The 12,043-nt window shown below is 40.6% G+C and overlaps 2 protein-coding genes across 10 annotated transcripts in view; one reads left to right on the top strand and one right to left on the bottom strand.

Annotated features, from left to right (window-relative positions):
* The window catches only part of PRR14L (proline rich 14 like), a 34,903-nt gene extending 31,934 nt beyond the window's left edge, over positions 1-2,969 (top strand). For all 5 annotated transcript variants that reach the window (XM_043498006.1, XM_043498007.1, XM_038373353.2 and 2 more), the window contains 2 exons: positions 1,581-1,652; positions 2,527-2,969. In XM_043498006.1, the coding sequence (XP_043353941.1) occupies positions 1,581-1,652; positions 2,527-2,803 (349 nt within the window). In that variant the 3' untranslated portion in view covers positions 2,804-2,969. The remainder of the gene's footprint in view (positions 1-1,580; positions 1,653-2,526) is intronic.
* A 782-nt stretch (positions 2,970-3,751) lies between these two features.
* LOC119843798 (serotransferrin-2-like) overlaps positions 3,752-12,043 on the bottom strand; it is a 32,789-nt gene continuing 24,497 nt past the window's right edge. For all 5 annotated transcript variants that reach the window (XM_038373670.2, XM_038373671.2, XM_038373673.2 and 2 more), the window contains 3 exons: positions 11,449-11,633; positions 10,836-11,022; positions 3,752-9,745 (listed from right to left, as the gene is read on the bottom strand). In XM_038373670.2, coding sequence (XP_038229598.1) covers positions 9,705-9,745; positions 10,836-11,022; positions 11,449-11,633 — 413 coding nt within the window. In that variant the 3' untranslated portion in view covers positions 3,752-9,704. The remainder of the gene's footprint in view (positions 9,746-10,835; positions 11,023-11,448; positions 11,634-12,043) is intronic.

Genomic DNA, 12,043 nt, shown 5'->3' with positions numbered 1-12,043 from the left:
AGCCAAGATTTAAGAGCTGAGTATGTTGTCTGTATAGAAGAATGAGGAGGTACATAGCTGTCTCTAAACAAACAGAATGTTACAGAGGACAAAGATCAATTTTCATCAATCAGTAAAGAAAGAACAAGCAGTAATGGAGTTGAACTACTCCAAGTAATATTTAGAGTCAATATGAAAAACTTTAGAAGCAGCAATGGAATGAGTTGCCAAGGAAGGAGATGGAATTCCCCTTACAGTCTAGCCTTGAATAACTCAAGTAGACACAGGTATGTTAGAAATAAATCAGTCCTGCTACAGTTCAGGGAGAGAAAACTGATGACCTTCTAGAATCCCCTACCAACCCAAATTCTGAGATTTTTTTTGTCTGCAGTCTCTACTTACCTGACTGTCCTACAGGATGTAGGAAAACCAAAGTTGTATGTTAATTTGGGCAGACTCTATGTCAACTACATACACAGCATTTTCAGGTTTCAGAGTAGCAGCCGTGTTAGTCTGTATTCGCAAAAAGAAAAGGAGTACTTGTGGCACCTTAGAGACTAACAAATTTATTAGAGCATAAGCTTTCGTGAGCTACAGCTCACTTCATCGGATGCAATCGAAAGCTTATGCTCTAATAAATTTGTTAGTCTCTAAGGTGCCACAAGTACTCCTTTTCTTACAGCATTTTCAATTTATTTGGTCTGACGTGTTCTAGTCCAGAACCACTGTTGAAGAGCAGAAGTGGCAAGCTGGTGGATGGTTGAGGATAACCCATTTCTTCAGAGATTACATTTGAAATTGCATCAAAGGAATTACCCTTGTCTATAGTCAAATTTTAAACCAAGTCTCAAGAGATGAAATCCATTAATTAACCCTTTGTGCCATTGAAATGTGTTTTCCTCCTCTCCATTTTTCATAACTAGGGATCTCCTTAAATTGCGGAGAAATTGCACATTTATTGTGGGCTGGTCATGGCATAAAAAGCAAATTTCATGGATGTGTATTTGTGCCATGACAAACCCACAAAAAATGTGTGATTTCTCTGCAAGGTTTCTCAAACTGGAGTCCCCAACCCAAAAGAGAATTGCAGGCCTATTAGGGGGCTGCAGTATTGACACCCTTACTTCTCCAATGCTGCTGGCTATGGTGTTGCCTTCAGAGTTGTGTGCCTGGGCAGCAACCGCTGCTCTCTGCTCTGTCTTCAGAGCTGGGTGGCCGGAGACCAGATTTCATGGACAAGATTTTCACAGCCACGAATTCGGTAGACCCATATTCATAACCCAGAAGGCAGTATTCTGTGAGGGTATTTTTCTATTTTGTCTTTTGAGTATCATTTTTTAGAAATATCACTTCATGCTGGGAGGAGCATTCATCCTTGCAGAAATGCCAGGTCACAACCCACAACTTCCTCAAGCACCATTTGAAAGGTTCATCAAAACTGGCTTCTCAGATGTCTTTCAAAAACTCATTACAAATTAATTAATGGAGTTTGAGGAGTGGGAGGAAAACTACACTTTCCCTATGTCAGGTTTCCTGTTTAGGGGAAGATGGTTCTGAAATTCTCCTGGCTTCATTGCTTCATTCACTACTTCTTTTTCTAGGCTGAAGAAGAAAGAATTTAGTTTAGAAGAAATTTACACAAACAAGAACTACAAGTCCCCTCCAGCGACCAGGTTGGTTACATTCACCAACAGGTGGGGTGAGGCATATGTAATTGAACTGGTTGGAGATATGAAACTACAGGTCTTTGGAAATAAAAAAGAGAAAAATAAGCACCCTTCAAAACAGAGTTGAAATGATGGCTCTGATTTGAACTGCTGAAGAAAGGTAATTCAGAAAGCAGGTTGAAAATCTGTCCTTTAATATCTGAGAGTGATTGGGGATGGGGAGTTTACAGTAGCAGGAATTGAGATCTTATAGATGTTGAATGTTTAAATGTCACTTTTTTGTATTTAACTTTTATTTGCACTCATTTAATTGTGCAGCCAATGTACAGAACCCATTATTTCCAAAATTCAAAAGCAAACAAGATATTCCAAAATTATACTGACATGGAATATAGGGACTGGACAAACCCCATGTGGACCTCAGTGCAAAATACCAAGAATGCTGCTTTACAGACAATTTTACATTTTTCCCCCCTTTTTAAAAAAAATCCTTTGTCTAGGTCTAAATGCCTCTGTTCCTTAGGATAAAGATGCCTCTGTTCCTTGGTCTGCGCTTTTGGACTAAAACAGGCAGAGGGAGATTCTACCTGGATATCTATGCACCAACAAGAAACTATCCAGAAAATATACTAACAGCTGGGTGATGTGAAACTGTTTCTAAAGAGAAGTGGTCATTGGTTAGAAGCATGAGCTCCAGATAAATTTGCATGCGAGAGTCCCCGGAAGGATCACTGAAGTGTAGAATCCTAGAAGTTAGAAATGTAAAAGGCCTGAGTCATCTAGTCCATTTCCCTGATGCTGCAGAATGGTTCCTTTCACTTCTGTGAACGAAGAAGTATATCATTCTGATATTCTAACTTATACCCTTTGCCCTTCCCAGGTGTCTGGAAACCATCTTTGAGGAGCCCAAGGAGAAAAATGGATCCTTGATCTCAATAAGCCAGCAGAAGAGAAAGCGGATTCTGGAGTTCCAGGACTTCACTATTCCCCGGAAGAGGAAGGCACGAAGCAGAGTGAAAGTGGCGGGTAGTTTCACCCGGGCAAAAAAGGCTGCACTACAGGGCAGAGAGCTAGATGCCCTCCTGATTCAGAAACTAATGGACCTTGAAGCCTTCTTTGCAGAGGAGGAAGAACGGGAACAAGCATCTGGAAGCTGAGGGAAGCATCCAGTGGGAAATGGCTCAGTTCCTTCAATGCTTTGATCCGCTTGGGGAGGGATCTGCCTATTTCTCCAGACCTTATCAACCACTCAGTTCTAATACGTGATGATCATTTGTTGGCTGTCGCCCTCTTTGAGGTGCTAGTGTGTGTGTGTGTTTTTATATATAGATAGATAGATAGATAGATCTATATATATATATATAAAAATATAATTTTAGTGATGCAGGAAAGAGTCCTTTAATTCCCCTGCATGAGTGTAGCACAGCCAGGAGGCATGCTATTCCTCCCCAGCCTCTTTAGAAATTGTGGCTAATGTTTAAACACCTCCTGCAGGTGGGATAAGAAGAGTAAAGGAGGAAACAGTACAGCTTCAATGACACTAGGATTCTAAATACTCCTGAACTTTTGCACATTCATTTGAGTCTGCTGTTTACTGTAGTGGCTTGTCCAGACAACTTGACGATAGAAATGAATTCAGAGAGATGAATTTAGGTAGGTGGGTTCTTGAGATTCCACAAACGTCAAAAATTAAAGAAAAATAGTTTGTGTGATTTTAATTACTTCCATGTCTGTGCCCAGAAGTTTTCTTCTGTGATTCAGTTGCCCTTCCTACACTCAGTCAACAGCAGCCATACATGACCAGGTCTTAAATAAGTTGCACTTTGTATGTGTTTTTCCTTTATTTGCTGCATGAAAGGCGCCTTTTACTGTTACTTGCCTTGTTTTTTTATCACACATTAAGAAAAATGGCGCTAAATGCTAAGTTCTAACAAATTGTAGAGTGGATTTGTTAACTTGGTTTGCTGGTGCTTTGCCTTTGGGCAGAGGGGGAAAGGTAGGGAGTAGCAGAAGGATATTACTAATGTTCAGTTAGTGGGACTATGCTCAGAGACATGGCACCAGGAACTTGAGTGTGAAGTTTATACTCTTTTTAGCGTTTTTAATTCTGACAAGAATACTAATTTGATCTGAACAAGCCAAGAACATTTTTCTCCATCTCATCTTTCTACCATTTTAACTTAGAATTCTAGTTTGGGATAGAGCTTCACGTAGCTTATATAATTAGAGGTTCACTATACAGCAGTGCTGTACTTAATGGCTAGTGTTGTACAAAGAGATTCACTCAAGCCTCCTAATGTATAGAAAGTGGTTTGGTTTGGTTTTGAAAAACTTAAGGCCATTTCGTAATTTGAAGTAGCACTGGGTAGTTTCTCAGCCATACTTTTGAGGGACCAGTGCTCCCCTCTGGGATCCTTACTTGAAGCTGCAATTCAGGTAATTTCTGTTCTTCAGTGCCTACAGCAGTTATTCAGGCAAAGCTTAATGGGATGCTGTCATTGCTGACATTCTCAAAGTTTAACAGTTCCATTGTTTCTTTTCCCTGCCACTTGCAACTTGCACTTTTTTTTACCTATGTGCCCCTACAGCAACTTTCTATTTAAGTTGCTCCAAAATCAGCGTGTACGTCAGACATCTCGTGAATGAGCTTTATGACCCAGTCCAAACATGGGTTGAGGATACCCCGCTACCTTTTTTGCTGGTCTGCCAGCTTTGTTGTTGACCTGACAGAGAACTTAAACTGACAAGCCACCTGTTAAATTCAAGAACTTTGAACAGGCAGCAAATGTTGGATGATTGCACTGTGTGACTTCAGTGAATAATGTTATGGGTTTGTTTTGTTATCAGCTCATTTGCTGTGATTCTTGCACCGTTTACACCCTTGTTTTGGGGGTTGATCATTACACAATGAGGAAAACTACTGCTTTGGTTGTTTTATGCTGATGGAGGCAAAATTTGGGCCTATTGACATAGCATTTTGGCTACTGCTGTACAGGTCCATTTGATCCATTGAGGTTACTAAATGATACCTTAATCAATCCTCATCATATTATGAAAGGGATCCCTGAAAATAACTAATCACAGTACTGTGGATATTGCCTTCTAAAATGTTTTTTAAACTCCCCATACATTCATGACATCAGCACAGATATTGACCGACTGTGCTTTCCTTTTTATGCCACTATGTAGGATTTCATGACACACTATTACAAAATGAATTAATACTGATGTGGAATTAATGCTAATGAGGGAGCTTCTGGCTCTATGGTGGAGTTCGGATGTAACCTTAGTGGGGGTTTGTGAAATGGGTGGGTGGGGAGAAAACTCAGGTCCAAGCAGGGTTCTGCCCGCTTAGCGTGTGCTTTGAAACATTTAATTTGTTTTTACCTTTTTGTTCTTTGTCTGCTTCTTTCCTCTCAGCCTTGTTTATTGTCACTTTGAAATAACGTTTCACAGAAAGCTCTTTTTGTTGCTACAGCGGAGAGAGGCACAATGAAAATATTCAGCTCCATTTCACTTACAATCACTGGAACTGTTCAGGTCTGTGATTTCCCCAACATACCACATTCCCCAGGATTTTTGAAAACTCTAGCACTTCAGCATTATCATGATCAAGGGTTGTTTTTTTTTTTTTTTTTTATAGCTGTGTAATGAAGGTATAAGCTAATCTAGATACCCCCTGCCCCCTCTCTTCAGGTCCTCGAACCTTAATCATGCTTTTGTGCTTCTCCACAACTTCTGTTCCTGTTTGCAGTGCTCCTGGAGCAGCAGCCTTGCTCTGACTTTTGTTTGTGGCAGCAACTTATACTGTGAGGGACAATAGTGCAATGATTGGGTGTCTTAAACTCCAATCTGAGCTGCTTTTGTCCCCGTTTTATGAGAGAAATGTGGAGGATGCAAACTTTTGGATATTGACATTTTTCTCTAGCGTAAGGAAGCCTTTTCCTAAAATGGAGCCACCCAAGTGAGGATTTTTTTTTGTAGTATGGAAAAGACCTTGTACATGTGGCTCTATGAATTACTGAGAGTGCATTTAAAGCGAGAATTTGCAGAGTTGTCCCCATGTACCCTCTCAGGAAAGAGCCCAGCAATGCAAACTGAGCATCTGACAAACGTAGTTGGCTGGGGATGGATGGGATTTTTACTTTACTGAAATCAAAGCTTAATGTTCTCATCCAGCTGCAAACCAAGCAGCAAAAGGTACTTGATGCATATTGAGGGGGCTCTCGTGATCCTGTATCCCCAGGACTGTGTACACTTGAGTTCTGATGCTTTCAGGATATGGTTTTTGGCAAGCTATTCTCATTTACTGTATCCTATTCAGAGTTGGGTTCTGTGGTGTGGTAGATATGTCACTCCGCTTGAGAGTGGATGCTAACTGCCTGAATGAGATGTGTGTCTGATATTATCATGTTAATAAATAGCTCAACAGAAATTTGTACTCTCTTTGTAACATTAGCCTCTGTTATGCCTCTGCAGATTAGTTTCTGTTTAATAGTTTGTGAATCTAAAATTCCACTGATTTTTTTTTTCTTGTGTGTGCGTGTTTTTAATTTATGGAAATAAATTTTTTTTGAGAATCTTTCAATTGTTTACTAAAGATTTTGGGTTTTTAATCCCTCAAATACCACTCTTATTTTGTGCCTTAAGTTAGTTCAGGTTTCCCACCTGTGAAAGGAGGATAATATCTGTCTCTTAGTGGAGCTGTGAGAATGAATTCATTGTCTGTAAAGTGTTTTGAAATCCTTGAATAGAAGTGCAAATATTGCTTCTCTTTTTAGCTAGAAACTGTTTAGGCTACTGTGTAACATTTTGCGCACACATAAGATGAAGAAACTGCATGCAGGCTTGTGTACAGTGCAGAAAAACAAATCTTCAAACACCACCTAGGTGCTCAGATAAGGTCCTTGGTCCTAATGTTTTCCTGTTTATAAACTACCCAACAACACTGGCAAGTGCAGGATGGGCTGCATGAATTCCGTATTCTGTCCCTGTCTGATTCATTTTTTTCCCTCTGCTCTCTCCTGTCCAAACCAGAGGCTACATGTTGCAAGCACCAACATGCCAAAGAAGTCACTGGTTAGCTGGGGTAGCTGCTGAGTGTTGCACTGCTCCTCCTGAATTCCACTGCTTCTATATAGCTTTGCTGCACCAAAGAAGGTGGCGAGAGAACTGGCGTATTAAACACAGGCCTACTACACTATACATAGCAGTTAGTGTTGCATGACAAGGTTAATCTCTGCAAACTAGTAAGGTATTGTAAATTCCTGCCTATGAGACACTGAACAGTCAGACAGAATTCATAACCCACGAGAGATTAGAAACAATTAACTAGGCCTGCTCTTCATATACTATAATTTGGAAGAAACCAGGCTGATGACTTCAAATTAAGAATTAATCACTTTGATAGAAGAGATCTATTGTTCTAAAGTTTTGTATCTAGTCATTCCTGCAGAAAACTGATTTTTTTTTTTCCTCTGTGATTTGCATTTCTCATAACAAAGGACGTCTGGCATTCTGAACAGACCCTAACTACATATAAAAATGTTGCTGATAAAACAAAACTTGTAGTTGAAGTTGTTATGCTTTTTAATTGTATTAATCCTACATTCTGTAGTTGTCTTACTAATATTTTCTACTAGTTTATGTACACTCAGCTGTGGAAGTCCCCTCCTGGGTTCAAAGTGCAGTGCTGGATCAGTCCAGTAGATGGTGTATGAACTCAAAGGAAGGAAGTGGGGGCATGAGGAAGCCTAAACTTGCATTAAATATGGTGGAATGAACAGATCCAGCCCAGGAGCATGACCCTGTGTACTCTGCAATTCAATGGCTGCAGTATATGACACCAAGATGCCACAGACTTCTCCTTTTTGCTGCAGCAAGATGCACTTCCTTTGGTTTCCTTGTCATATTGGGACTCTGCTATAGGTAGCTTTCCCCAGGAGGGCAAATGCATTGGATTACAGTGCATGCTCCCTGCACTGTTTCATCAAGCCAGGCAGAATGGAGCCAGGGAACAGGGGAGCTGGAAGCAGAGAGACTGCTTGGAGAACAGCACAACAGCCAGGGAAACACAAGCTGACAGAGATGGCTACAAGCTTCTCTCTTCCCTAGAATGTATGAGACAACCTGGAGAACATCACAGGAAAAGAGGCCTAGAAATGGAACTAAGCCATCTGGAGAATACAGCAAAAATGTTGAAATTCTCATCAACAAATTTTATATCCATCAGTATTTTTGACTAATGCTTCACAGTCAAATACTCGGTGATCAAAAATGGTGAAAAATTTTCAGCAATGATTATTTTCAACTTTTGTGTGTTTTTTTTTTTTTTTTTTTTTTTTTTGCTATGCTAAGTGGCATGGCTCCTATGACCTCACATCCTGTGCTGTTCTCCAGATAATGCAGCAGGCTTGCCTTCACTTCTTACTCCTCCTCCTCTCTTGGGTAGTTGAGGGTAATCTAAACCCAGTGGAAATGGGAGGGGATGAAAATGAAGGCTATTTCATAGCAACAAAATGTTAATCTTGTTATCTGATCTAGGAGTTCTTGCTGCAGAATTTGATGAAATGTTGCAGAAAACACAGATCCCTGTCCACAAGTAATGTCCAGACCAGGGGATGCCCTCTATCATGGGGAAAAAAAAATTACAAGTAATGAAACTAACTTGCTCTCACAATCCCTACTTAAATTTCCCATCATCTGTCTGAAGAGGACTGGCTTGGATTTGTTTTGCCAATATCCTGCTGAATGGTGGTGGTCTCTGCACCTGGGGCTAATGAGACTGCCTGTGCAGCACTCCCAGCCCATTCTAACTAATTAAGAGAATGGTTCTAGGAATGGGCCTCTTGCCTGGTAAAGTACAATAGTTCCACAAGGTTGCAACTGAGTTCTTAAAGTTAATGTGAACAAGACACCACTCTCTTTCAGAGACCTTGCACTGTGTTCCAGCACCTCCTCTTGTAAAAAGCAAACAGTTAAACCGTATACATTGTGAGAAGGTTCCCTAAGGTTTGGATGAACCCAAATTAGATTATTCTCAGTCATGAGAAATACCTTGTTAAGTGCTGCTCTTTTGGACAAGAATGTGAACTCCATTGTTGTTCCCTTCCCAGCATTCCCACCTCCTATTAGGAATATAGGAACTTGGTTTTGAGGGTAGAAACTTACTCATTATAGATTGTTAATTTGCCAAGGGATAAGTGCAAAATCTATTGATTCATTTGGTACACGTTCTTGGTTGGTCATACAAACAGAAGAGAAATAAACCCTTCCCTATTCATAGCAGAAATGGATACATTTATTGCTTGTCTGTGGTAGATGTAAGGTAGATATAGGTTGTATGTAGTGGCTAACTATAGCAAGATCTATGCATATAAAAGTAATATTTATATATTATAATATTTAATAAAGTAATATTTATTTTGTAGTTACCTCAGATACATTTTTTTAAATGAAAATGTAGTATGAATAAAACATGTTAGGAGAACGAGGCACTAACCTGTGTTATGTACATGGTCTGTAAAGGGAGGAATAATTCCTAGGCCCAATGTGGCCTACAGCGTGGCCCCTGTCCTTCCTATAAAGATGCTGAATTGTAGGGGTGCGGAGTGGGGTTTAAACTGGAAATACTGAGGAGTTTTGATCTTAATTGCTGGTGCTGCTTTTCTGATGCCAGTGGCCCAGTCTCAAGGTTTGCTGTCTGATCTGTACTGCTCTGCATGGTGCCATACTCCACACCAAGTAGAGTGAACATAGGTAACAGGCAGCGCTTCTGGATAGGAAATGGGAGTGACATTTGAGAAGCATTATCAGCACCTCCAGCCCAGTAGTCGTCATGGGGAATGGGGGAAGTGTATATATTAGTAGGTACAAGGTAATTGCAAGGTTTGGGTTATTTCAGTATTTAAACGAGGCCGGTCTTGCTTTTACGAAACAGAAAATAGCCAGTCTCAAGTGGTGAAAATCCTCTTGGCATCTCTTGATTTCAACTTCGGCAGCAGTGGTGGATGTCTTGCGGAACTTCTGTGTTGTGTGTCTGTAGATATGTCTGCATATCTAAGATGTGCAGATATCCTGTTTGCAGAATTCTAAGATGTCTATAAATCAAAAAAGTGTTTTTAATTAAAACTCCCAACTATAAAATGACAGTTCTGTCTGAACAGTTCATATATACCACACCTAAAGTCAGTAAAACTGAAATGCTAGTATGAATCTTATTATCAGTTTTGCTCTGCCTTTAACAGCACTTTATATACAGTTGGCTTCATGGTTTTGTTGATGGCCAGCTGCATATCTTGATATTACTCTCAGTAGCTTTATACAAGACTTCTATAGTAATTTAAAATTCTCCAGACATACTATTGAAAAGAGTTTTGGTTTTTAATAATTCAGTGTGACAGTGTCCCTTTTAAAGGCAAAATTAAAATTTTAACTGTAAAAAACCAGACCCCTTTCTCTCTCTCCCCCAACCTTGGCATCTCCAAGTAAGAAATCAGTGACTCTTTCCCACCTACCCCCAGCCACAGAGCTGGTTTGTGGAGATCAAGGGGCAAAATCACAGCTGGTATAAATGGACCTGTCTTCAATAAACCTGTGCCTGCTTTATACTACCATTGAATTTAGCCACACGATTAAACTATAACCTGCTTAGCTATTCACTGTCTCCCCACAGTGTGAGAATCTTTTAAACCATGCAGTCAATGGGTGTTACTGCAGAAGTGCGGTCTCCGCTGGGAGCAACGGTTATTTTAATGATGTCTGTGGGGGTGCTCCCTTGAACAGGGGTTCTCAAACTGGGGGTTGGGCCCCTCAGGGGGTCACGAAATAATTACATGGGAGAGGTTGCAAGCAGTCAGCCTCCACCACAAACACTGCTTTGCCTCCAGTGTTTATAAAGGTGTTAAATATATTTTAAAAGTGTTTTTCATTTATAAGGCGAGGGTCGCACTCGGAGGCTTGCTATGTGAAAGGGGTCACCAATACAAAAGTTTGAGAATCATTGCTCTAGAACATTCACATACCAGTACCCACAGGCAGGAATTGCTGTCAGGAATTTTGGCTGTGGGGGAACTCCCTAGCAGCAGTTGAAGTAGCAAAAATGAGTTTGTCAATAGGAGCTGATAGCTACTGTCCAGGTATGCTTCTAAGGTTGTGTGTTCTAGCTCAACATGAACTACGTCACATTACCTGCATGTGTGCAATTAAACACAGATTCTGCCAGCTGAAAGAAGGGCTCTCCAAGAATTGACTGATAGCCCAGGTGACTTGTGTGAATAAGATACTGAGTAGCATCTTTAAAGAGCAGATCACTTTCTCCATACTTCTGTGAGTGAAATAGATGGAACTTAGAATCCAGATTTGTTTCCAGAGTTTCCTTAACAGAAAAGAAAAAACAAAACTCAGAAAGCAGAAAACAAAATAGATGAAGCAGGTGAATTTTCAGCCATGTAGCAACCTCACAAAGAGAGAGATGTATAAGGTTCACCTAGTTCTAGCCTTATTTGGGGCTCTTGCAAACTCCTCCCGCATGTTAACTCATTGTCTGTTACAGCACCACAGAGGCTTGTTTCTCAGCAAAAATATGATCATGATGTAGGAGCTACTGGTGCTGAAACTCTCCTTTAGTGAATCTGAATGGTCTTTTCGTTAGTCTCCTGTGCAGTCTTAAACCTTTAGTGCTGGCTGTGGAGGTACTTGATTTCTTACTTTGTTTGGAAGGTTTTGAACTCTGGACCTTGATAGGGTTTTCAGTAGTGCGTAACCAGAACAGGATAACAATCTTTCCCATCTTCTGCCTTACCTGGGATTTCATCAGGAAGCCATAGATCTTGGTGGTAGTCACTGGTCGAGTCATGACTATGTTAGGAGGAACAGGACCGAGGTTACAGTCTGCCCAGTCTGTGACTGCGACACGCCTTCCATCCAGACACAGCAGCTCAAAGTCGTTTAGGGTATAACCTGTAGCCCAACCTGAGCTTTGCAGACCTGCAAAGGAGATGGAGAGGCAGTAGGGTTCAGCGCAGTAAATCCTGTGTCCACACCATCAGCTAGATCTCAGTTGAGACAAGGTGAAATCCCATGCAAAGTATTAGCATTGGAAAGGGGAAAAAAAAAAAAATCAGTGCACTGTGTTTAAAGTACAACTTGCCACAGTCATCTATAGAAGATGTATAGTGGGCACATTGGAGTTTCTGTAGGGAGGCTTTGTATTTCAGTGACTGTAGGCTGACAACTGCAATGTCTATCAATGCCGTATCAGCCCATCAATCCATCTTAACCTGTAGCTGGAAAGACCTCTTGGAGAAAAGATAATTCAGTGTCCATGACTATTCAGCCATTAACTGCTCTGCAGAAACTGCTAATCAGCGTATCTGTTCTAATGGAGGTCCAATTCC

The sequence above is a fragment of the Dermochelys coriacea genome, chromosome 15 (genome assembly GCF_009764565.3).
Source record: "Dermochelys coriacea isolate rDerCor1 chromosome 15, rDerCor1.pri.v4, whole genome shotgun sequence".
Classification (NCBI taxonomy): domain Eukaryota; kingdom Metazoa; phylum Chordata; order Testudines; family Dermochelyidae; genus Dermochelys; species Dermochelys coriacea.
This window is presented reverse-complemented; position numbering and strand designations above follow the sequence as displayed.